At 42.8% G+C, this 26,335-nt stretch overlaps 1 protein-coding gene across 4 annotated transcripts in view; it reads right to left on the bottom strand.

Annotated features, from left to right (window-relative positions):
• LOC147616178 (uncharacterized) overlaps positions 1-17,710 on the bottom strand; it is a 140,945-nt gene extending 123,235 nt beyond the window's left edge. Inside the window, exons 1-2 of one of the 4 annotated variants that reach the window (XM_086778817.1) lie at positions 17,569-17,697; positions 16,868-16,977 (exon numbers count right to left, since the gene is read on the bottom strand). In XM_086778817.1, the coding sequence (XP_086634943.1) occupies positions 16,868-16,977; positions 17,569-17,588 (130 nt within the window). In that variant the 5' untranslated portion in view covers positions 17,589-17,697. The other 3 variants (XM_086778819.1, XM_086778818.1, XM_086778816.1) reach the window with 3 other exon arrangements.
• Positions 17,711-26,335: the final 8,625 nt, after the last annotated feature.

The following is a 26,335-nucleotide window of genomic DNA, read 5'->3' as shown; positions in this document are numbered from 1 at the left end:
ACACCCTCAGTGTGCCATAGAGTGCTGTTTGCTGACTTGGTGGTGTGGCGTGTGAACAGGTGGTAAGTATTTTTTGTTTTGGCCTTTTAAAATGGCAAAACCCATAAACTTGAGTGAACTTTAATGTTTATAAGGTATTGTGTTCACACTCAATTCAAATACGGGCTGGACACTTGCTTATGTGGGGAGGGCCCAAAGTAATTAGATGAACTAAGATTTTATAACCTTTTAAAAAAAGGCTTGCATGGGGATTCCCACGTGTGGGTTGGTGGATTGACTTGCCATCTTCATCACCTGCTGTAACCCCCTGCCTCTCCACACTTGGCTACCCATTTTTTTCTCCACGCCTGGCTACATCTATCATCTCCACGCTTGGTAACCTGCTGCCCAGCCACCCCTGGCTGCATCTATCATCTCCACGCTTAGTGTAAATGCTGCCCAGCCATGCCTGGCTGCACCTATCATCTCCACGCTTTGTGTACTTGCTGTACCACCTACAGTACTCGCCTGTGTGCTGCCCACGTGTACCTGCAGTACTCGCCTGTGTGCTGCCCTTGTGTACCTGCTGTACCGCCTGCAGATTGCTATAGCCCTTGTGTACCTGTTGTACCACCTGCAGATTGCTATAGCCCATGTGTACCTGCTGTACCTACAACTGTTGGCTGCTCACGTGTACCTGTTGGCTGCCCATGTGTACTTGCTGGATGCCCACATGTACCTAACCAGTACCTGATGTACCTGCAAACTACTGGTTGCCTACATGTACTTGTGTACCTGCTGTACCAACTTCAGTACCTGTTGGCTGCCCACGTATATCTGACAGTACCACCTGCTGTACCTACTAGCTGCCCATCAGTACCTGCTGGCTGCCCACGTGTACTTGACAGTATCTGCTGTACCTGCAGGCCGCCCATAAGTACCTTCTGTACCTATCTTGTGTACCTGCTGGTTGTCTTGTTGAAACTTCCATTTTGGAGTACAATACAAGGGAAATAGTCTTCACTACTGAGATTTGAATTGAAATCCATGCCAAGTATTTATTTCAATATTTTATCTCAAATTCAGATAATAATTCAAGTTAAATGTTGTTATTCCAAGCTTTGTGTAGGTAAGTTCTTCTCCAGGTGCATACACTCTGGAGGATCATTGGAAAAAGGTTTCTACCATGATTGCCCTGACCACGCCCTCATTTATAGAGGAGCCAGTGAAGGTCAAGAGGGTATGAGGAAAAACCAAGTACAAAGCTTAATTGGAAGAACCAAAAAACGTTCCCTCCGCGGTGTACACTGTCGCCTGCGTTAGTACGAGTGTGCCCGTTTGTGCACGGTCTCGGAAGACCAGTGATGAAAGGCAAGTGTACACCCAATGAAGGTGGGAATGAGCATGTGATTTGGGGCTACTCCGACCAACACCTCTTCATCGACTTGATCCAGTTTTATTTGATTGTTTTCACTCCCTTGTGGAGAAATCTGGCCTGTCAGGCCCGTGACACTTGTACAAATATAAATACTCCAAGAAATACAAAAAGTATTAAGGGGGGGGCGGCCCTTTCCGGCCCCAGTGCTGGTGTCATTTGTTTTTTTCAGTATTTCTAGTATTTGTGTTGCTGATGTTGTTTCCATTGTTTAATAACAGTTAAATTAAGTGTTCTAAATATGTGTATATTGTCTTCCGATCTATAGGCCTCTTGTAGGGAGCGGTCACAATAGCCCTTGGCTGCCTTCTTGAAAAGGTGAACATCACCAAAACAGTCCTAGTCTAGGGACCCTAAGGACCCACTCTTATGGGAGTGAATGCCTAACACAACGAGCACCCTATGCCTTTTATAGGCTCTTGGATCATAGGACTCAGGAGTACTAGAGTTGGCCGCACCTTGTGCTCCAAATCCTAGCTCTAATGATCTTTTTCTTGGCTGTCCCTTCTGGATTAGCTCTGGGAATCTTCATGGCAATGCTTGCACATGACATCCCCCTCTGCTAAACTTGATGACGGGCTTCCAATCTGCTTCTTGGATGATTGTCATCATCCCATTCTATTTCCAGAGTCCCATTCTGTCATCCATCCATCTATGGCAACCCTTTTCTCTGAAAAACCCAGTCCGGTCTCCGAAACCACTCTGACTCTAAATAATATCTATGCATCTGCTCCATCCAGTCCCCAATCCATTCTTGCCCTGACTCTGAACACTGTCTTGGTCTTCATTCCTGAGAAATGAGTCTGGCACTCTCACATCACCCCTTGGAGGATAATCCTCCCTTGGGACCGTTGCCCGAGAACCTATCTGGCTCACAGGACTGCCATCCTCTCTGGCTTAACACCACCAACAAACCCCCTGGGAGCTCTTCCCGATCTTGTGTTCCTTGCCTTGAGCTTCGTACCCGTGTACTTTCACGTACTTTAGACCTGTACACCATCATATGGGATTGAATCAGTGTTTAGCTTTGCTGAGCCTAATGCTCTGATACCAACATAACACGCGGAAGCTCTAGGAGTCTTCTTTCAGCCCTATCACCATTGAGAACATGATGATGCAAAAACGCAGACAAAAGGGAGAGTAGAGAGAGAGATATGGCTGGAAATTCAGTATATTTCTGATGGTACAAAAAGATACCTACAATCTACAGCCCTTGGCTGCCTTCTTGAAAAGGTGAACATCACCAAAACAGTCCTAGTCTAGGGACCCTAAGGACCCACTCCTTATGGGAGTGAATGCCTAACACAATGAGCACCCTATGCCTTTTATAGGCTCTTGGATCATAGGAGTACTACAGTCGGCCAGCCGACTGGGCCTATTTTCTCCATAAATGCTAGTCGGCCATCTTGACTATGCTCGTTCTCCATAAACGCTGAAGCGCCTATAGCCGTTTCTTCTGCTACAGCCGACACCCTGGTCATGCAGCCGACAGCACCAGTCTTGGCAACCGACAGCCTCTTCCATGCCATGCTCCAAGTCCACCCTAGCCACATTCTGCACCTTGTGCTCCAAACATAGTAGCAGGGGAACCCCGTTTCCCCCCATTGGGAACGGTGGAACGCGTTCCCCCATCGCGTGGACCAGTGGAACACTGGAAACGAATGGTGGAACGTTGAGGTGGTCGAAAAAAGGTGGAACGGCAGGGAACGTTGGTCGAACGGTAGGTGGAAAGGGCCAGGGAATGCTAGCCTGCCGTTCCCCCACGTGGGAACGTGCAGATGACGTGGATTTTTTTTAAAAAAAATGAAGCCCGTAAGCCTTGCGCTAGGCGCTTTTCGGAAATTCGCACCAGTCCCGTACGCCTTTCGCCGCCCGTCGCTTTTCGGAGTTCACGCCTGTACCCGCCGTTGCTGTCCACGACTGCCCGTACAGCAGCGCCCGTACTGTCCTGCCCGTACAGCAGCTGTTCTGACATTCTGTACTGCATAGTACAGTCGCCCCAGCCATTGGCAGCCAGGCCCCCAGCCCTTGCACTGTGTAGACTACATTCATCTAAAAGGCAAGGCAGCAAGAAGCTTTTCTCTTTCTTCTCTCTCTCTTTTTTTGTTTGAACTTTGAACTTTTGGTGTTTTAAAAATTACCTATGGTGAATCACAATCTGGACTGCACACTGCACAGTGCACAGTCTCTCCCCATTAAACAGAAGAAAAAAAAGGACTCATTTCTCTGAAATGGTTAACTTTGAAAGCCTATTCAACTTTTTGCCCGAATTTGCAGACATCATGGCTTACTCGGGTTCAAAGCGATCGGCTTCGAATGCTACTTGGTGGGACGAGGTTGAAAGGCTAGAAAGGTATTCATCTAAGGGAGGTGCAACACGATGGAAATGCAAGCAATGTAACAAAGAGAAGTCAGGAGGAGCAAACCGTGTGAGAGCACATCTATGCCATGTGAACAATGAAAAAGCACAAGTGAACAAATGCCCAGGGACAACACCTGAAATGCGTAGAGAGCTTTTGGCAAAGTACCCAAGTGAAGAGGAGAAAGCATGTGCACGAAAGAAACCGGCAATTGATGCATCTTACTTCAGTAGACAAGGGGAAGATGTACACTTGGGAGATGGACAACAGTATGGAGGACTTGGGAGCTTTGCATTTTCCCAAGATTTGCAGTCTATGGGTGCAAGTTCCGGCAAGCAGCAAACCTTGGGAGCAGCTTGGGATCCCCGCAAGAAAGAGAGGGTAGATGCAGCTGTTGCAAGGTTCTTTTATCATGATCATGTAGCATTCAATGTTGCCAGGTCTCCATATTTCATTGAAATGGTCCAGGAGATTGCACGGTATGGCCCAACATACAAGCCTCCTTCATATGAGACCATACGCACCACCTTGTTGCAAAAGGAGAAAGCTGCAATTGAATGTGCTTTAGAGTCTGTGCATGAAAGTTGGGCAAAGAATGGTGTGTCACTTATTGCAGATGGTTGGAGTGACACTCGAAAAAGGTCCATTTATGGCATGGTTGCTTATTCTCGAGGAAGAATGCAATTCATTTCCTCACATGATGCTTCTGGGACTGGAAAAACTGCAGATCAGCTTGTGGAAGAGTGGGCCGAAGGTATTGAGAAAGTTGGACCAGAGAATGTTATTCAGTTCTTAGCTGATGGTGAGGCAACAAATAGAGCAGCTGGTCTTAAGCTTGAAGACAGGTATCCGCATATCACATTCAGTCCATGCTTTGCTCATTGTTTGAGCAACTTATTGAAGGATGTTGGCAGCTTGCCATGGGTTGATCCACACATTCAAAAAGGCAAGGAGATAATAAGCTTCATTCAAAACCATCAGTTTATTTTGAATGAATTCCGCAAGAGATCGGCCAAAAAGGATCTCTTGAAGTACTCAGAGACACGCTTTGGTTATAACTTTCTCATGATGAAGAGGTTATCCAAAGTGCAATTGCCTTTGAAGCAGTTGGTTGTATGCAATGAGTGGATGGGATGGGCACTTTCTCGCTCAAGAGCCGGCATAGAGGTTGCAAGAACCATACAAGACTTCACATTTTGGGATGAAGTCAATACTATCAATGCTATGATGAAGCCGATCATGCGCTTGATGCGGATTGCAGATGGACGGGAGCCATGCATTGGCAAGGTTTATGAGGGGGCTGACCGAATGATCGAGAAAATAGGGGAAATGGGCTTGTCTGATGAGAAATATGCAGAGGTTCGAGAATTATGTGAAGCACGATGGAATGGTTATCATTCTCCTATGCATGCTGCAGCGTATGTCTTGGATCCCGAGTTCCAAGGATGTGGACAAGAGGCCGATGATGAGGTGATGGATGGTTGGGAGACAGTGCTTTCTAGGCAGGTTCGTGATGCAGATAAACGAAGGTTGGTGAAAGACCAACTTGGATTTTATCGCAGCAAGTTGGGAAGGTTTGGATCGGCTGATGCTCAAAGAGATAGGTTTAAGATAGGGCTGCTTTATGGTGGGAGGATTATGGGGCTCGTACACCACAGCTTCAATCATTGGCAGTAAGGATCTTGTCTCAAGGTGCAAGCTCCTCTCCGATTGAGCAGCTATGGAGTGTGTTCGGCCATGTTGCATCCAAGAAGAGGAACAAATTTGGGACAAAACAAGTCAATGACTTGATTTTTGTAAGTGCTAATTTGCGCTTGCTTGGTGATATGGCATCTCCCAAACCAAAGAAGTTTATATTGCTTGATGAGGAGTCCTCGGATGATGAGGAGACACATGGACTTGCAGATCCTGGTCAGGATGGGATTGAAGATTTGGATGCTGCAGATGTTGGTCTTGATGATATGGCTTTCTTGGATGACATAGATGATAGTCTCCTTGATGGCATCACTGGCAGTAGCCATGCATGATATCTCCTTACTATTTGCAATGTGCATGTCACCTTGAGGCTTGGACTTTGGACTTGGATTGTTTCTTTTATCTAGGCTGTGCCATGTAGGCCACATTTTGTGCTTTTTGTCACTTATGTCATGTATGATGTGGGCTAATTTATTTTGACTTGTGAGATCTGTTCAGTGTTAGTATCTAGCCATGCAAATTATGGTGCACTAGACTTTAGTGTGTCTCTGATTTGGTTATATAAATGAGCATTGTATGTTAAGATTTATCGTCATTTCTAGGAATTATCTAGGTCGTTCCCTGTTTCCGTTCCCCCTCGTTCCCGTTCCCCCTTTTTCTCGTTCCCGTTCCCCTGGTGGTGCTTTCGTTCCGTTCCCATTCCCGTTCCGTTGCTACTATGGCTCCAAATCCTAGCTCTAATGATCTTTTTCTTGGCTGCCTCTTCTGGATTAGCTCTGGGAATGTTCATGGCAATGCTTGCACATGACAGACTCTATCGCCAGCAAAGCACAGTGGTGCTTAGGCAACAATAGTCCATTTATGTCCCAAGATCGAATCTACTTCCAACACATACTCAACTACAAAAAACTTGCAAGTAAGAGGGTTAGTTCCAATATACATTGTATGTTCAAAGTACCCCAAACATGGCATGTTCAAGTCTTGTGTAAAGGGAATTCTTTAAGGATATACCGTGAGTGTTGGTTGACCTAACAAATCCCATAGCTCGAGGGTCATGAGATTGTGTTCTCATGTTGGATAAAGCTGTGCTTGAGCTGTGGTGATTTTATTTGAAATTTCCAGTCCAACCAAAATCCTAGGGATCTTTTCAGTAAGATATATTGGAAGTTCCAGCTCCTCTATGGTCGCGTTCTCTCGTAAAAGCAATTGTACAATGTTTGCAAGAGTGTTCAAGGTGACTATTTGCATGGATTCATCTATTAAATACAACGATTCACCTATCCAAGTTCCACCACGAACGACATCATACTCAAGGGAATCTAGGGTAACATAGAATGTAAATTTTATATCTCCACCGATTGTTTGAGTAGTGTAGCTAAAGTAACCTAGAACTTCAATGTTTTGGCCATTGGCTCCTCTTGCAAGACTATTGCTTATAGGGATAAGTTTAGGTTGTCCCAATGACACCCAAGTGTCTATTGTCATGATATTATGACTAGCTCGAGTGCTAATCAATGTCCATTTACACTTAACATCCTTACCTGTAAGAAAATCCAACCATATCACGATAGAATCTTCAAGAGAAACCATGGATGTTTCAGTTTTTGTTTCAGCTTTAGATCCTGTTTCTGTTTCATATTCCCATTCACTTTCGTCCTCTATTTGGCTCTCAGCTTTTTCAAGAGTATCCAATGTGTACACTGGCACACTTGGCCCTCTGACAATTCTAAATAAGGTCTGTTTGGAAGCTTGTGAATCCTCACAGTCCTGTTCTATGGAGTTCTTTATATCTTGGTATAACTCATGTTGAGCCCTTAAAGGTGCAAGTGTTGATGTTATGCTGGCTTCACCATGAGATAAGAGTATTCCTCCAAATGAGGTTTTGAATTATCGAATTCCTCACGTGCTTTCTCAAGCGTATAGTTCGTGCAATCTGTCTCAAATGACTCTTCTGTGTAGAGAGTATGGCTTCCTCTTGAAAGAGGAAGCGGTACTTCTCTAGGCTTTGTATTTTGGTTGCTTTTTTAGGATTGATATTAAGAGGCTCAATCACAACCGGTGACCTTGTAAGACACTCTCAACAAAGCTAAGCATGCTCTCCTGAGCTTGCTTTTTGCGTTCCGCATATATCATGTGATCATTATTATCAATTTGGGGTGGTTGGGTGGATTCTAGTTTCTTGATTGGTTTATGTGGTGCACTAAGTAAAGAGTCAGAACTTGTTTCATCCTCACTTAGTGACGTACTAAAACTTGTTTCGTTTTCTGACTTTTTTTAGATTCTCAGTTTTTCATTATGCGACGAGATCGAATTTTCTTTTGGGCTTTTGTACCATGTGTCGCACATATGGGTTTTGAGGTTTGTGAGGTGGTCTTTGAGATTGATGCTTGTGCACCATGTATAGCTTTTGACTCTTCACTCTTTTGGGTTTATGTCCCCTTTTGGTTTTATGTCCTCTACATGCTCCTTTTCCCTGTTGTTCTTTAATTCAACCTTGGTTTCGATAGTTTGTTGTCCCTTGTCTTTCTTGGGTTTAGAAGGTTTTGTTGTCTGTTTTGGGTTCTGCTTTACAGCATATTCTTCTACCTATGTTGAGGTATTGTCTTTTGCGTTCTTTTTTATTGTCTCTCGTGCCTTGGCTTGTAAGCGTGTAAGCACATGCAAGGGTATCGTGGACAATTGTCCGTTTTGTCCACTTAAGATGTTAAGAGTCGTATTTTGTGAGACAAGTTGCATTGAAGCAACTCGTCTTGGGCAATCTTGGAACATGCGATCAATGCCACATCGTTCACACATGGGTCGCAAAGTGTCAATGACTATGGGCATGGAAGTATTCCAAACTGTACAGTCTACCACCTTGTGAGGTCCACGACAATAGAAACACTGAAGAGTTCAATTAACTGCTTCCTGAGCAGTTTCTACCCTTTGGACTATTTCTGTTTGGTGCACTGGAGATGGAGGTTTTAAGTCAATTATGGATGAAGTGTGACACTTTTTAGTATCGTGATAAAAGGTTTTACAATATATGCAGTATAGAAAAACAGGTGCCTTGTATGCACAATGGGGATTGGGATGGTCATAGTGATTGCACTTAATACAAGGCATTTCATTCCTCACTTGTAGAGGCATTAACGATGTTTGGTTTTAAAGATTCTCATCCTCTCTTAGAGATGTCGATTGAAAGCTTTTAAGCAAGGCTGCATAGAATTCAGGAAATGTCAATTCCCAGACCGATCATTCTTTAGCCATTGCTTCACTTGGTTTAGATGAGGAACATCTCATAGCATGATCATCTTCCAGCATGTTGTCATCTAAACGTATTGCTTTGTTACAACATTGATCGAATGTTTCCGGATTGGATACAATGATCAAGTTGTGTAAGCTGTTATTGTTTAAGCCCATCATGAAACATCTCTTCAATTAAAAATCGTTTAATTTTTCCCATGACTCACATCGTAAGTCCAAGAGTTTTATCCAAAGGATAAAATCTCTAATGGATTCATTTAGTTGACGCTCAATTGAATAGAGTTCTTTTACTGCACTCCACCTATCACCTTGTCTGGAAAAGCCATGTATAAAGCTAGATTTCAAGGTTCTAAAGTTGGTTGTCATGACCCTGTGAAAGTGGAACAGCACAAATGTGAGCATGGTGGTTGGTGAGCAAGATAATCTTTTTTTAAAGATGCATACTTGGGTGTCGGGACAAAAAGTAATATGTGTGGACAACCCCAGGTGTGAAGGGGGACCAAGGTATTTAACTTTCTAAGGTTTATAAACCTTGGGTGGCCCTTAGAAAGCTTAATAAACTTTAAAGGGCCACTAGGATATTTATGGAGGGAGAGCTATTCTACTTTTAGAGTACACGCCTCTCTCTCTCTCTCTCTCTCTCTCTCTCTCTCTCTCTCTCTCTCTCTCTCTCTCTCTCTCTCTCTCTCTCTCTCTCTCTCTCTCTCTCGCTTTTTGGAGGAGGGGTCGGCTAGCTGCGTGGAGGGTACTATTGGCTGGTTGCGCAGCATGGAGGGAGGCTGGAACAGGTCGCCTGAAGAGAAGCCGTACACACGTGTGCTGCAGGTACAAACTTGTACAGACAGGTACAGGCAGGTACAGACAGTCCTGTCCAGTAGGTACATGCGAGTACAGTTCAGTCCAGTCCAACTGGTACAAGCGGCGCATCACAAAGGCGGCTGCAGGTGCATACGGGTACAGACAGGTTCAGTCTGGCTGCTGCAGACTGGCTGACGTAGGCAGCTGCAGGTATATACTGGTACGGACAAGTACAGGTGGCTGCTGCAGATTTGCTGACGCTGGGTGGCAGCTGCAAGTACAGTCTGGTACGGTCAAGTCGACTAGTGCAGAACTGTGCAGAGCAGTTGGAATACATTGAACACTTCTTTTTCTCTCTCTTTCCACTAGCTTATGTCTGCTTCAGAGTTGTTTCTTCTGGCCCTTTGTGAGAGGAGGGGTATGGCAGTTTGAAGGGTGGAAACAGAGTTGGACAATGGATTTGTACTTTGGCTGAGTTTGAAGCCATGAACATGGAACAGCCAGATGCGTGCTCAAGGCTGCCCTGTTGTATTGTCTTGGTTGATTAGAGGAGACCACAGTGTGTTGCTTTCGTGGAACACAGATCTGTATGTGAATCCTCTATGCTAAGAGGTCTTGAGGGCTGCCAGATTGGACATGCAGGTTTACTTTCCTTGATTGGCTTTGTTGTACTCAGTTAAACTTTTCCATTGAATTTGAATAAAGAAATACCGAAAGGGGCGCCAAGCTTTGGGACCAACAAGTGTCGTTTTTCCTTTCTGTTATGGAGCATTCTAGCTCTTGTTCACTTCTTAATTGTCTGGACTACAATTGGATAGGTGACTGCTAGTCTACCGCAGTTTGGTTTCTACTAGAGGCCGGTTTCAAGGTTCCGTTGCCGGGACCTATCATCAACTTTCTTAAGGGGGTGAGCTCGTGGTTGTCTCGAGGAAAGCCATTGTTGAAAAATTCAGCAACATGTCAGACACAGAAGATGAATATTTTTATAATGAAGAGGAAGAGCAAGAGGCCTCTCTTGAGAGAAAAGAATCTGAGGATATTCTTGCAGGAGAACAGGCTGTAGAAGATGCACAATATAAGGATGTAACACAACCAGAAGACATGCCTCGTAAAGAGGAAGATGATGCTCAGTTTAAAAATCGTTTGGCAGGGGTAATGGATGTGTATATGCAGCTCACTCAAAGTGAGAAGTTTGCTAAATTTATGAGATCCCGTTCTGAGCCTGAGAAGAAGAAGAAAGTGCGTTCTAGGAACCCACCTCAGGGCAATAGTGGTGCCTTCCCACAGAATCCTTCTTTTGGACAGTTTCTGAACATGCAAAACACTTTTGGTGCAAACTCGCAGACACTGTGTTGCTTTCGTGGGACACAGATCTGTATGGGAATCCTCTATGCTAAGAGGTCTTGAGGGCTGCTAGATTGGATATGTAGGTTTACTTTCCTTGCCTGGCTTTATTGTACTCATTAAAACTTTTCCATCGAATTTGAATAAAGAAATACCGAAAGGAGCGCCAAGCTTTGGGGCCAACAGGTGTCGTTTTTCCTTTCTGTTCTGGAGCATTCTAGCTCTTGTTCACTTCTTAATTGTCTGGACTACGATTGAATAGGTGACTGCTAGTCTACCGCACTTTGGTTTCTACTAGAGGCCGGTTTCATTGGTCTTGATCGCGGGTATCAATGTGATGAACCATCGACTAGCTTTTCCCTCTAAGCATAGGTTCAACACATGTACCTTGTTGGGATTTCCAAAGGCTTCACATCTCTGTTCAAACATTTGAATGAATTAAACAAGGTCTGTTGTTCCGTCGTATTTGCCCATAATTTTGAAAATTTGTACAGCCGTATTTCTGTACGAGTCACTGAGACCATATATGAGTATTCTTGTTGGGAGAGACTCACTTAGTCCTTGGGCTACCCCTCTTCCTAGACTAGTCAGTATGTACAAGATGTGGGCATCCAGGAAAGGGTTGGTACTTATAGGATTTGTGGGAGAGACTCACTGAGTCCTTAGACTACCCCTCTTCCTAGACTAGTCAGTATGTACAAGATGTGGGCATCCAAGAAAGGGTTGGTACTTATATGATTTGTGGGAATGTTTGGTAAGGGACCAAAGCCTGGTCAGATCGAGGTGACAGGGAGTGTAAAACCCGATAACACGCTTGTTTCCATGAGTCGTTCGTGATTTTGTCGTTTAGACCTTCAAAAAGTAGCCCGAATATAGTTCGTCGTCATTTTTGCGTTGCTTTTTGTGATTTTTCGTGGTTTTTGGACTGTTTTTTGCCTAGATTTTCAGGTCGAATTTTGAGGCTGCTAGTCGAAGGCCAAAATGATCGATTTTAACTTCGGATGGTCGGGTCCAAAGTCGAAGAGCTCGATGTCAACTTTCCGATGAGCCCTAAAACGCCTTCATCGAATATACGGTTTAGAAGATACTGATCTCCAAACAGAGGTGTTTTCAAGAGTCTTTTTTTTTTGGGGGCCATCGGACCCCTTTTCACGTCATGAACTAGCAGGGTGTAATTCACGTTGTGAAGCGGACTTCACAATTTTTTTTTTTTTTGGGTCGCGTGAACGAAGGGTCTCACGTTGTAAACTGGACTTCACGAAAAAATTAAATTCGATTTTTTTTTTAACCGCGTGAACGAAAGGTCTCACACCATAAACCCTTAACGGTTCATGTCGTAAATCGGACTTCACGGAAAAGTTAAATTTGAATTTTTTTTTGTTTCGGCCGCGTGAATGAAGAGTCTCATGTCGTGAACCCTTAACGATTCACGTCGTGAACCGAACTTCACGGAAAAATCAAATTCGGTATTCTTTTCCGCGTGAACGAAGGGTCTTACACCGTGAACCCTTAACGATTCACGTCGTAAACCGGACTTCACGAAAGAGTTAAATTCGAAATTTTTTTCAGCCGCGTGAACGAAAGGTCTCACATCGTGAACCCTTAACAGTTTATGTCGTGAACCGAACTTCACGAAAAGTTAAATTTATTTTTATTTTTTTCGCGGGCTCATAGGACATAAACCCTTAGATCGTGAAGTTTCAAAAATGGTTCACGGCGTGAACCATTTTTCAATTTTTATTTTTTTTAGTCTAGTAAAAAATACGAATTTTCTTTTTTGGAGGGGATATTTTTTGAATTTAAAATTAAGAAGATATGGACATTTTTCCAAAAAGATAAATAGGAATCAAAAAGTCAACCTTTTTATGACACCCCTTACACCTTTCATAAATGACCCCCAAAATAAACAATTTGATAACTCATGAGCATCTACATTAGTCTTAATGAGTTATATAAAAAAAATGATTAAGAATTAATCTAAAATTAATCTTTTCACTAATCTTTTTCTCTTTTATACTAATCAAAGACTCCAATTAATCACTAATTCTTAATTAATTCACAATTGAGCACATCATTAGATAGAACAAGAAAATGCTAATCTTTGTACATCAATAAATGTGTAAATTAATCTAAAATAAAAGATTAATTACTCTTAATTATAATTTTTTCTTTTAAAGCAAAATTAAGCAAATAGAGTCAAATTTCTCTAATTAATAAAAAAATTGATGTAATTAGGTATTTTGATGCATCTAAATGCTTTCAAACCATTCAAAAACACCAATTTCGACTACTCATATGATCAATTTAGACCCCATGTAACGCGCAGAAGCTCTGGGAGTCTTCTTTCAGCCCTAAACACTCTTGAAGACCTCCTGATGCAAAAACGCACCATGATGCAAAAACGCAGGTAGAGAGAGAGTAGAGAGAGAGAGTGAGAAGTGCTGGAATTTCAGTATATACTATGTACAAAAAAGGTACAGATCTTTGCAGCCATGGGCTGCCTTCATAAAAAGGTTCCTAACCCTAAATTCTGTCCCCTATGGGACCTCCTATTGACTCACACCCCTAGTGGGTGGAATGAATAAAACAAGGAGCACTTGGTGGCTTTTATAGGGTCTTGGACAAGGTGGGAGCTGGCCGACTGCTGGTCGGCCAGTATTAATGCATTAAATTCTCTATTAATTCAGCCGACTGGGGGTTCTTCCTTGATCTTGATACGCATGCTGCCTACACCTTGCTGACGTCAGCCGACAGCTCTCTTCTGGCAGCCAGCACCCTTTGTCCTGCAGCCGACAGCCCCTCTGACCCATGCTTTGCTCCAAGTCTACACTGCCATCCATGTTCTGTGCTCTAGCATCCTGATTCTACTCTTTATCTGGCTGCCTCTTCTGGATCTAGCCCTAGAAATGTCCATGGCATCTGTGCACATGACATCCCCCTCTGCTAAACTTGATGACGGGAATCCAATCTGCTCTTGGATGACTATCATCATCCCACTCCTGTTCCGAAGTCCCTCTGATACCAATGTAACGCGCGGAAGCTCTGGGTAGTCTTCTTTCAGCCCTAAACACTCTTGAAAACCTTTTGATGCAAAAACGCACCATGATGCAAAAACGCAGGTAGAGAGAGAGTAGAGAGAGAGTGAGAAGTACTGGAATTTCAGTATATACTATGTACAAAAAAGGTACAAATCTGTACAGCCATGGGCTGCCTTCATAAAAAGGTTCCTAACCCTAATTTCTGTCCCCTATGGGACCTCTAAGTGACCCACACCCCTAGTGGGTGGAATGAATAAAACAAGGAGCACTTGGTGGCTTTTATAGGGTCTTGGACAAGGTGGGAGCTGGCCGACTGCTGGTCGGCCAGTTCTAAAAGCATTAAATGCTTATTAAATCAGCCGACTGGTCCTGACTTTGGCGCCTGCTTGCTGCCCTTATCTGCTGGCTCAGCCGACCACTCCAGTATGCTGCCGACAGCTCTTTGACCATGCTGATGTCAGCCGACAGCATCCCTTTGGTTCTTTCTCCAAGCCTTGCTTCAGTCTGCACTGCAGAGGTGCTCTGAGTTCTGTGCTCCATCATCCTGACTTTATCTGGTTCCTAGTCTTTATCTGCTTGCCTCTTCTGGATCTAGCCCTGGAAATGTCCATGGCATCTGTGATGCACATGACATCCCCCTCTGCTAAACTTGATGACGGGAATCCAACCTGCTCTTGGATGACTGTCATCATCCCAATCCTGTTCCGAAGTCCCTCTGTCATCATCCATCCCTGGCAAACCTTTTTCTCTGAAACTCCGTTCTGTTCTCCAAACCACTCTGTCTCTGATGAAGATCTATGCATCTGGTCTTCCTCTAGTCCACAATCCATTCCTGCCCTGGCTCTGAACACCGTCTTGGTCTTCGTTCCTGGAACTGAGTCTGGCACTCTCACATCACCCTTGGAGGATCAACCTCCCTTGGGACCGTTCCCTTAGAACCCATCTGGCTCACGGAACTGACATCCCCATCTGGCACTGTGGAACACCACCAACAAACCTCCTGGGAGTTCTTCCCGATCTGTGTTCCTGCCTTGGGCTTCGAATCCGTGTACTTTCCTGTACCTTGGACCTGTACACCATCATCTGGGACTGAATCAGTGTTTAGCTTTGCTGAGCCTGATGCTCTGATACCAATGTAACGCGCGGAAGCTCTGGGAGTCTTCTTTCAGCCCTAAACACTCTTGAAGACCTCCTGATGCAAAAACGCACCATGATGCAAAAACGCAGGTAGAGAGAGAGTAGAGAGAGAGAGTGAGAAGTGCTGGAATTTCAGTATATACTATGTACAAAAAAGGTACAGATCTTTGCAGCCATGGGCTGCCTTCATAAAAAGGTTCCTAACCCTAAATTCTGTCCCCTATGGGACCTCCTATTGACTCACACCCCTAGTGGGTGGAATGAATAAAACAAGGAGCACTTGGTGGCTTTTATAGGGTCTTGGACAAGGTGGGAGCTGGCCGACTGCTGGTCGGCCAGTATTAATGCATTAAATTCTCTATTAATTCAGCCGACTGGGGGTTCTTCCTTGATCTTGATGCGCATGCTGCCTACACCTTGCTGACGTCAGCCGACAGCTCTCTTCTGGCAGCCAGCACCCTTTGTCCTGCAGCCGACAGCCCCTCTGACCCATGCTTTGCTCCAAGTCTACACTGCCATCCATGTTCTGTGCTCTAGCATCCTGATTCTACTCTTTATCTGGCTGCCTCTTCTGGATCTAGCCCTAGAAATGTCCATGGCATCTGTGATGCACATGACACCCCAATTAACACATTTTTTAAATTTTTTTACCTCTTGAACAAGATTAATCACTCTTAATGACAAAAACCAGTCCATTAAAAAAAATTAGTCAAATTTAAAGATTTTGTAATGGTTTTAAAAAAAATTTTGAAAGATTAAGCTACTCCTAATGCTTACTAACACTCTAATGCAAACAATTTCAACACCAAAAACACAATTAAGCTAAAATTAATGATTTTAGTTCTATGTTTAACACTATAGAAAGCTAGCATTCACTAAAAATTGTATTCTATTGTATTGTTTGATGCAATGGATGCAAACTAAACATAATACAAACTACGTGCAAGCCCTAAGACATGAAAAAATACAAGAAAAATCCTAACACCAATCTCTCTTTTCTGTCTTAATCATGTTTAAATCTTAGTTACGAAAAACGCTTGAAATGACTGTTTTTGAGGACTGAAACGCGTTTCAGGGTAGGTAGGAGACTAAAACATGTTTCGGTCACCGAAACGTTTCGGTAACCTCGAAACGGCTGCCTAAAACATTTCAGCTAATAAGGAAAACGTTTCAACTTGCCGGTTTCCACAACACCACACGTTTCAGAGATCTTTCCGTCCAAATCAATATGAACAACTAAGAAAATGTCACATTACAACAACTAATATCCATTTTATTCCCCTTTTATTCTTATAAACCATAAAATTCATGTCATAATGGGATCACATGTGCATACAAACAATCATGAACTTTCAATCCCTCCCCTCCCTTATCCCTCCTTGTTGACATGGCATTTCCATTTCCGTTTCAGCTCTCCTCAAAATTTTCATTTCCGTATCCGTATCCATTTCTGTTTCCGTTTCTTTTTTCCCATTTCCCTCAACTATGGTTTAGATCAACATCTTGTTCTTAATCAAGCTTACGGCAATGGATCAGTACATCAAGGCTCCCACACATGCAACAACAAACATATGTCACATTGCCATGCACATCTCGCAAGTGGACAGATCCATGTCTCATCTCAGTGCCTCACAGTGGGACAGGGAGAGCCAAGGGACATGCCGAGAGGACACGACTTGTAGACTATGCTCTATAAAGGTCAAGACGGAAGAGCACTATATTTGCAAATGCCCAGCATACTATGAGATGCATAGGAGATTCCACTACCTCTTCTGAGAGATTGTCTATTGTGCAAAATCCTTGATTTTTCGGACCAGCATTCCTTCGGACTTTACCTGATAGAGCTCGGAGGGAAACAGATACACTCCTCAATGAGAGCAAAGCACCATTACTAGCTTCTTCCGGGTAGAGAGTGGCAGCACAAGTCGGTGACCCAGAGAGGTACCTAAATCCGCAAAACCACCCAGGAGGACCAGTCAGCAACCTTCCACACAGCATCTCCAGAGTGGGGAGATTCTCAAGCACCCCCACTCATGATGGACATGGCGAGACTCTTGATAGTCATAGACTCCCCCATGCTAGATATTCTAGATCGAAATTGTACACACACATGAGGTCTTCTTTGTCCTGATATGGATAAGTATTTGCACATGTACCCATCACTAGGATACTCGCTATGATGATGTTGCTGATGATCATGATATGATAAGACATACAGCTAATCTATCCTCCTGTATGAGTCTTTTCGTTTCTTTTAGGCTTTTCCATTTCTCAGTATCACGTGCAGCCCTTGTACTGCTTTTGGTCTCAAAGACCCACTGGGTCTTATGAAGAAGATAATATAACTGTCTTTCTCGCTCAGGAGACAGACCTTACAGAGAGATCCTTGTGTTGTTTTTGAACTAACACCTTCCATCATCCACATGCAACAGAGGGAACGTCGCACCATCCAGCAATTCTTTCATAACCAAGCGTGCAAATCATACATTAATCATCTCTTTACCATTTTGTTAATCTCAAAAAGCCCAATGCTGACCTCTGGTGGGACTGTTCCATCGGCGATACACAAGTTGCGAGAAGCGACTGTAGCGTGGGAGGAAGTGTCGCGATAAAGTCGACCACATTGCCTCCACAGCACCAAAAATGTAAAGTAATCAATCCTGTCCTTGTACGTAAGCTCGCCTTGCGGACGCTCGCTAAAAGAAATTAGTGCAAAAAAAATATTATATGTTCAAAAAAAATATTATATGTTCAAAAACACATTAGAAATTATTAAGAATTTTTATTGTCAATTCTTTGCAACTTTTGAATGTCACGAAAGCATCACCAACACTAAAAATTGTCTTTACATCAGATGGTTTGAGTCTCATAGACCCTTGGGGTCTTTTGTAGACATTAATATAGGCCTTTGAGTGCATCTAGATGCATGAGGTAAAGCCTAGGTCTCTCTCTCTCTCTCTCTCTCTCTACTCTCATCCCTACTCTCTACACCTATTAACTTCATGTAGAGCCACTTAGCAGTGCAACAAAAACAACTTGTGTTTGTTCTGCTTAATCAAGCCCAGCTTCATGTTAGATATAATGCTTCACCCTTTGTCGAGGCACCGACTAGCTCATGTTTATGCAGCTCTTATTTTTAGGAGTAACCATGGTTGAGCAGCTTGGGCGCTCGATATCCCCATATTCACATAAGATGATGACCTAGGAGACCAGATGGTTTAGAGATGGCTTCGATTAGATATGGCACATTACCAAATAGGCTACATGTTACAGTGGATCATTACTTGATAACAATCCATACATGGAGCAAGTAGACGTTACTCTTGGACACCCTGTCCTGACATTTCGACCAGATGGTTTAGAGATGGCTTCGATTAGATATGGCACATTACCAAATAGGCTACATGTTACAGTGGATCATTACTTGATAACAATCCATACATGGAGCAAGTAGACGTTACTCTTGGACACCCTGTCCTGACATTTCGCGAGGTAGCCCAAGATAAGACCAAATGACTATGGAAGGTGAGGTTGACTCCTATAGACTCCTATGCATACATCTTTACAAGTTGCATTGTGGATAGGGGAAACAACTATGACCACAAACCTATAAGGTCATGCCCCACCCCTCGCCCCCACACGTATACAAACATATAGACCTATATAAATACATTGTGAGCCACTTATCCACACCGTGTGTCAAACCATGATAATGAGTTTACTCCCTAGCTCCTATTAACATGCAATCTCTGTCTTAACGGTTCAAAGCTCTCTTCACAAGAGCATGGGGCTTTGCTATCTATTGTATTAGTAGTATAATACTATTCTCTATTATTGTGTAATTTGAGTTTTGAAGTTTTGTAGACCCTACTTCATGTGAATCTTCTCTTATATACACCACACATTATATCCTCTTACATGATATTATTCTCTAATATCATATAATTTGAGATTTGAAGTTTTGTAGACCCTACTTCATATGAGTGTTCTCTTATATACACTGCACATTATATCCTCTTACATGATATTAGAGTACAAAACTTCTTTTCTAGTTACTGTTATAGGAGAAATGACATCTTCCTCAAGATCTCATCCACCACTAATTGTCCTCTTTAAAAGTACAAGCTCAAGGCTATCCTATCCTTCTATAAGATTTGGAACATTGTGTTCATGGGTGAGAACACTCAAGCCTTGCAAGATAGAGAGAAGGAGAGAAGAATGCAAGGGTCATACTAGTTTGTACCTCAAGCCACTCTTGGTAAAGTAACTCTCTCTTGTGGAGAGCTAGGGTCCTCAACCTTACCTCCTTTGTTGTCACCACAAAGGAGCTTTGCAAATGGGTGGGGAGAAAAGAGAGAGACAGCTATGAAAAGCTCAACCTCTACTTCGATTATGCCACGGTGAGAGAAAGCATAAGAGAGTAGACAAGAGAAGGAGTGAGGTCAAAGAGAGAATTACATCAACACCATCACTCACCCACACAATCCCTAAGCATGCAAGGAAGAAAAGAGAAGACAAGATAAGGAGAGAGGGCGAAGAGAGCATTACATCAACACCATCACTCACCCACACAATCCCTAAGCATGCAACAAGGAAGAAGAGAAAAGCAAGCATGCAAGCAACTTCAATCACAAGAGCAAGAAGACTCAAACTCTATTGTGAGAATGGGATTATGTGTTTTCTCATTACTCAAAATGTCTTATATGCAATACTCATTTGTACAATGCCCAGCCACCCAAGTAATGTCTGCAGGTCCAATGAGCTAGTCTAAGCTAATTTCCTAGTCTAATTGTACATCATCAGCATTACACAAGGAGTAAGCTTGGTGTTTGACTATTTTATATCATTACACAAGTCATAATCTTAGAGATTTTTCATAATCATTTTACATGAAGGGCATTGCACAGTACAAAAGTATGGCTTGAAGAAGTTGCCACATGTGGAGTAATATTAGCTAATGTGGTTAACATACCCCCCTCCCTAATCACGGTTCCATCCTCAAAATCGACAATGAAGCTCTATGGGAGGCTAGTGGTAGAAGCCATTTTGAAGTTCTAGTAGAAGTCAAAATGGGACTTCGTGTACTGGGTGGTTCGATGGAAGGCTTTGTAGGATATCCAAAAGGTGGTTTCGAATATATCTTCGAAACTGAATGAGTGCAAGCTCATGGAGGACAAGGAGTGTTTGAGGCAGAGGGATCCATGGGAAGTTAAACTATATCTTTGGGTTCTTTTCCATCTCCTGCTTGAGAGAGGTTCCAAGCCCCATCTGAGATGACAATATGCTTTATCTATGGCATGCCACTCGTGTATGTGCATCCACTGGATTGCTCGACTAATGATGTCGGTGGAGGGGAGCTATGTGTATAACTCCATGGGAATGAAGAGGTCAATGAAGTCCCCCTTGTTCAGGCAGTCAGAGAAAGTGAGGACTCTGGGACTGGAGATTGAAATAGAGGACGTGATGAGAGAATTGAGTATGTTGTATTATGAGAGAAATTCACTTATATACATGGCCATAAGTGTCTACACTCACTTAAACTATGGCCAGCTGAGCACTCTAGGCTCATAAGAGGCCTAATGCTATTACAATGACTACTTTCATAATATATCCATGAAGTACATCACTTAGGACTTCATCCTAACTTGCTACCACATGCTCTTGAAGTAGGAATCGCCATAAATACTTCATCACACCATTACGGGCGCCCGTCCAAGCTGTAGCTTTGGACACTATTGCTTCATATCTTGAATGTATGACCCTTTGGTGTATCTATCGTGACTCCTTGATGTAAGATAATGGCAGAAGCTCTTCTTAAGCCTAGAATTGGGTTAACATCCCCCACTTCCTGATGGCGATCGTGTTGAAAATCTTTGTGTGGGGAGAATGGACAAGCTTTGTAGATGGCTTTGATGTTGATTGATGCTCAATGGTCTTTGTTCCTTTGGAAGGAATAAGAAAAGCTAGTTAGTGAATGAAAAGGTTATAGGTTTATTGAGAATTCCTAACGGGGTGGGGATGGGTTTTTTTATACGAATGATTGCATATTTATGCGAGCATTTTTTTTGTGGGCTTTTTGCTCACTTTGTTTTTAGCAATCATAAGAAATGTTACATGTGTTTTGTGTTAATGGGGATACTAAGAAATGTTAATATTGAGAGAGAAGAGAGGGAAGGATCCGGAGGAATGTAGACTTAATCATCAGAATGAGATGGTGATTCTCAATTCCTCATTTGATTCATTGAAGTGACATTCATCATTTGAAGGAATTGGCCTTTGATGATGTCTCTTTGTGTGGCAGGATTCTTGTCAAATGTTGAACATTGAGTAGGACCTGTTCCTGCTTTCTTCTGCCCAAGTGATTTTTATGTTTTTATGTATATTTAAGTGCTCTTATGTGAAGACGATTTATATGAAGTACAAAAATTGAGTCGTTTAGACTCTTCTTAAACTGCTGTGTGTTGAATTAGCCACTTGTTGTTGGTGAGGATTAAAAGAATTACGTCGACTTGCGAGGCTAATATAAATAGATCATTGATTTGTGAAGATGGAGAGGTTTGTAATTTGAAGGAAAATTCCATGCGATGGGTTGTACCATTGACTGGGCTGTCACCCACCATGGCCCCGCCATCCAGGGATGTACCTAGAAGTTGTCGATGGTGAGGAATTTGGTGCAAATGTTCTCTAGTGCATGAGTATGGATATGTACTCATGGAGCAACTGCTACATTAATTTAGCCAAAAGAATAGTAAGCAATAAGCTTAACAAATGTTCAATGGCTATTGAAGATCGTTTGAAAAAGTTTAATGCGTGAGATGGCTTAATCCATGATGAGGCATAAATCATGGAAGTGCAGGTTCTTAAGCCGTGAGACTATAATTCGTGAGAAACCCGAACTCATAAGATTGAAGGTTTTTTGGCCACGTGAAGAGATAATTTGTGAGATGGCTTAATCCCGTGAAAGTGCAGCCATGAGATGGAATTCCACGTCACTCGTGAGATGGCCTAATTCCGTGAGAGTTCATCCTGTGAAATGATGTTTCCGTGGGAAAGTGTAGGCCGTGAACTGGAATTCCGTGAAGTTGCAAGTTTTGACCTCAATGGTTTTTTTTTATAAATTAATTTTATGGGACAGCTAGGTCCTGACTTGCGAGCAATAGGTTCTTGTGCACTCATTTCTCACATCCAACAAGGTGACAAGAGCATTGTTATTTTGTTCTTGATGCACTTCATTTGCAGACGTGGGTATTGATTCTTGAATTTGTTGCTCAAATGTTATCGAGGCAGTAGGAAAGACTACTGATTGTTTGCTTGAACACACAAGCTTTGTGTTGGTGTTGAATGCACGAGAGCGGTTAAGTGATTTGCTTGTTGTTGCTTGGGCCTCCATTCTTGTCGAACTTTAGGTGAAGCTGTTGGGGTTGAAGTCGGTGGTGAGGTTTTCTTCACATTGTTCGATTTTGTCAACCATGTGATGGAATTACCATCATAGTATCCTTGTTGAAGCACATGCACAAGCACCCATCTTTGATGAACATTATAAACTGGTGGCTAATGTGCTTGGTATTGAGGCTTCCTTCTTTGTGCAAGCTTACGGGACTTTGTGATGTGCTTGGGAATCCAAGCTTTGGTATTACTTTGATTATACCCTTGTTGACTTGGTGGAGTTCTTTGAGGAACTCGCATTCGATTTTTGTGGACGGTGTTGTGGAGTACTTTTCTTTTTCTTTAGACTATGAGTACTGTGTTGAGGAAGAGGCTTTGACTGTCGTGGCACCCGAATTTGATTGGCACCTTCATAGTAGCCTTGAGCTAAAAGTAGATGTTTCTCCATCCACATCTTGATACTATTAAGATACCTTGATTGTGGTTATCTGGGTGGAGTTTTCTTTTGGGTTGATGTGAAAGGTTTGGGACACTCCTTGACTTTGGTTGGTGCTGAGGCTATAGGTTTGAGACTTTGGGCATTGTTAACGATGATGAGGCTAGAGTCTCTTGTGGAGTGTCTATCGACGAGGCCTTTGAGCATGTGTGTTTGTCTCCTATGGTGAGGTTTGTCGATGAAGATGTATAGGCTCCGGGGCCTTCCCTTTGAGTTCCTTGTTTTAGAGATAGATGGTTGGGCTATGGGGACTTCTTCAGGAATAGCTATTGATTGTGAGGTTTTGGCGTCGAACTTCGTAGGTGAGGATGGGGTTGAAGGAGTAGATGCTCTAACGGAGTCGGTTGTTGACACAGATGGTAGGTCATTGTGTAGAGGGGCTTTTGTGGAAGAGGCTTGTATCCTTTTACGTTCAGCATCATAGAAATCGATTAAAGTTGGATCCTCTTCCTTACAGTATGGCATTGTCAACTTATTGTTGTTGACCATCATGATGACTCTATCGCTATAGCAAAGCACACTGGTGCTTGGGTAACAATAGAGTTCAATTGTTGCTGCACTCCGTCGATCACCTTGTCTGGAAAAGCCATGTATAAAGGATGATTTCAAGGTTTTGAAGTTAGTCTTGATCGCAGGCATCAATGTGATGAACCATCGACTAGCTTTTCCCTACAAGCATAAATTCAACCCCTGTACCTTGGTGGGACAGTTGGGATTTCCAAAGGCTTCACATCTCTGTTCAAATATTTGAATGAATTGAATAGGGTCTATTGTTCCATCGTATTTGCCCATAATTTTAAAAATTTATATGGCTGTATTTCTGTATGAGTCACTGAGGCCATATGTGAGTGCTCTTGTTGGAAGAGACCCATTGAGTCCTTGGGCTACCCCCCTTCCTAGACTAGTCAGTATGTCCAAGGTGTGGTTATCCAAGAAAGGGTTGGTACTTATAGGATTTTTGAGATGTTAGGTAAGGGACCAAAGCCCGATGGGATCGAAGTGATAGGGATAAAAAACTTGATGACATGCTTGTTATAGGCATAGCCAATGGTATCAAGAGGTGCATTTGTGGCATAGAACTCAATGGCTCAAAGATGTCAGCCATTGGGTTCAGTCCTTGTGTGATCCTTGGCAATCCCTCTATCATGGCCATGTCGGAGTGCCTAAATGCTCCTTATTGAGCAAACACATGTTTTGTTTTTTTACTTTTTATATTCTCTCATAGCCTGTCAGCCTCAAGAGGCTTGGTGTACTCTTTGTTGGGTCAAACGGATGTCCGTTAGCTCTAATTAGCTTATTCGCTATACGCACGTGAACGACCTCTGAGAAATTTTCCGAAAAAAGCGTATGCTAGTAGCTTCCCAGAGATGGAAGAGGAGGTCCTAAAACCTATTTTCTATCATTGTCTTAAGACGAAAAAAATTTCGAGATTTTTTTCCCTGTTTCGTAGCACATTTTTGAGGGTGTTCAAAAGGAATTTTAAAAAACTCTCTAAGATGGAGTTCAGTATTTTTGGAGCACTACAACTTTGTTTCCCTGAGTTGTCCGTGATTTTGTCGTTTAGACCTTCAAAAAGTAGCCTGAATATGGCTCGTCGTCGTTTTCGCGTTGTTTTTTGCAATTTTTCGTGGTTAAGGCTATTTTTTGCCTCGATTTCCGAGTTGAATTTTGAGGCTGTTGGTCGAAGGCCAAAATGGTCGATTTTGACTTCGGATGACCAAGCTCAAAGTCGAAGAGCTCGATGTTAGCTTTTCGATGATCCATAGAGCACCTGGATACATGGTTTAGGAGATACGAGCCTCCAAACAGGGGTGTTTTCGAGAGTTTTGTTTTTGCCAACGGACCCCTTTTCACGCAGATGGACTTCACGGGTTTATAAATTTTGATTTTTTTTGTGCGGTTCCCAAGGATGTGAACCTTTTGGGCATGAACTCTAGTTTTGTGAAGTTGCAGAAAATGGTTCACGACGTGAACCGGACTTGACGGAATATTGAATTCATTTTTTTTTGGCGCATGGTTCTCGAGGACGTGAACCTTTTGTGCGTGAACTCTAGTTCCATATGAAGTTGCAGAAAATGGTTCACGCCGTGAACTAGACTTCACGGAATAGTAAATTCAATTTTTTTTGTACATGGTTCTCGAAGGACTTGAACTTTTTGCGCGTGAACTCTAGTTCCGTGAAGTTGCAGAAAATGGTTCAAGTTATGAATCAAACTTCATGGAATATTAAATTTATTTTTTTTTCGCACGGTTCTCGAGGACGTGAACCTTTTGCGCGTGAACTCTAGTTCCGTGAAGTTGTAGAAAATGGTTCACCCCGTAAAAAACTGGACTTCACGGAATATTAAATTCATTTTTTTTTTGGAGTCTAGTGGGAAATATAAATTTTTCTTTTTGGGGCGGGATATTTTTTAATTTAAAATGAAAGGTATATGGGCATTTTCCCAAAAAGGTAAGTGGGAATAAAAAAGTCAACCTTTTAAATGACATGCCTTACACCCTTCATAAATGACCCCCAAATTGGACAATTTGACAACTCATGAGCATCTACTCATTGAATGCTCATTAGCCTTAATGAGTTATGTAAAAAAGTGATTAAATATTAATCCAATATTAATCCTTTCACTAATCTTTCTCTCTTTTACACTAATCAAGAAGTCTAATTAACCACTGAACCCTAATTATGGAAGCTTTGGCAACATCTAGTGCAAGCATCGTAAGCAGCAGGAGGGGACAAATTCCATGTGCAATTGAGCAGGAGGCCTTTGGCCGTTATAGCTGGAGGAACTCACCTGCATTAACACCATTATCTCTACAATGCAGAGAGAATAGACAGAACACCGATAGAGAGTTTGAAGACACTATGGCTTGAGTTGGTGTGAAGAAGCATAGGTTGTAGTCAAATCAAGGTCCACAAGCAAAGAAGTAAGCGGCTGCCTTGGTTGCCGGGCAGGAGGAACCTTCAAGCAGCACCAAATTAAATTGCAAGAAATAGAAGATGAGGCATGACAGCCAAAGGTTTAGGAGTGTGATGATGGTTGTAGTGCTGCTAGGATGCTACACACAGTGTTAGAATAGAGAAGAGATAGTGGGTGGATAAGGGCTACCCACCATAGTCTGCGGAGAGGAAGCTCGAGAGGACTGTCCTAGCAGAGGATCGGTGGCCACCACCGTGAACTGTGAGTAGAAAAGAAGCTGTGAGTAGAAAAGAAGCTGTGAAGAGGAGCGAAGGGAAGCAGCCATAGAAGAGAGTTAGGCAATAAATGATTGGTAGAGATGGCCGCTTAGTACGTGTGAAGATGCGAGGCCATAGTTGAAGGAAAAGGTCGAGTCCTAGCTGGGAGATTTAAAGGATCATTGCTCAGAGAGAGCACACATTTTTGGGCAGAAGATTAGTAGCGAAACGGCGCTGATAGATAAT

The sequence above is a fragment of the Cibotium barometz genome, chromosome 39 (assembly GCF_041138505.1).
Source record: "Cibotium barometz isolate CiBa-2024 chromosome 39, ASM4113850v1, whole genome shotgun sequence".
In the NCBI taxonomy this organism is placed as follows: Eukaryota; Viridiplantae; Streptophyta; class Polypodiopsida; order Cyatheales; family Cibotiaceae; genus Cibotium; species Cibotium barometz.
This window is presented reverse-complemented; position numbering and strand designations above follow the sequence as displayed.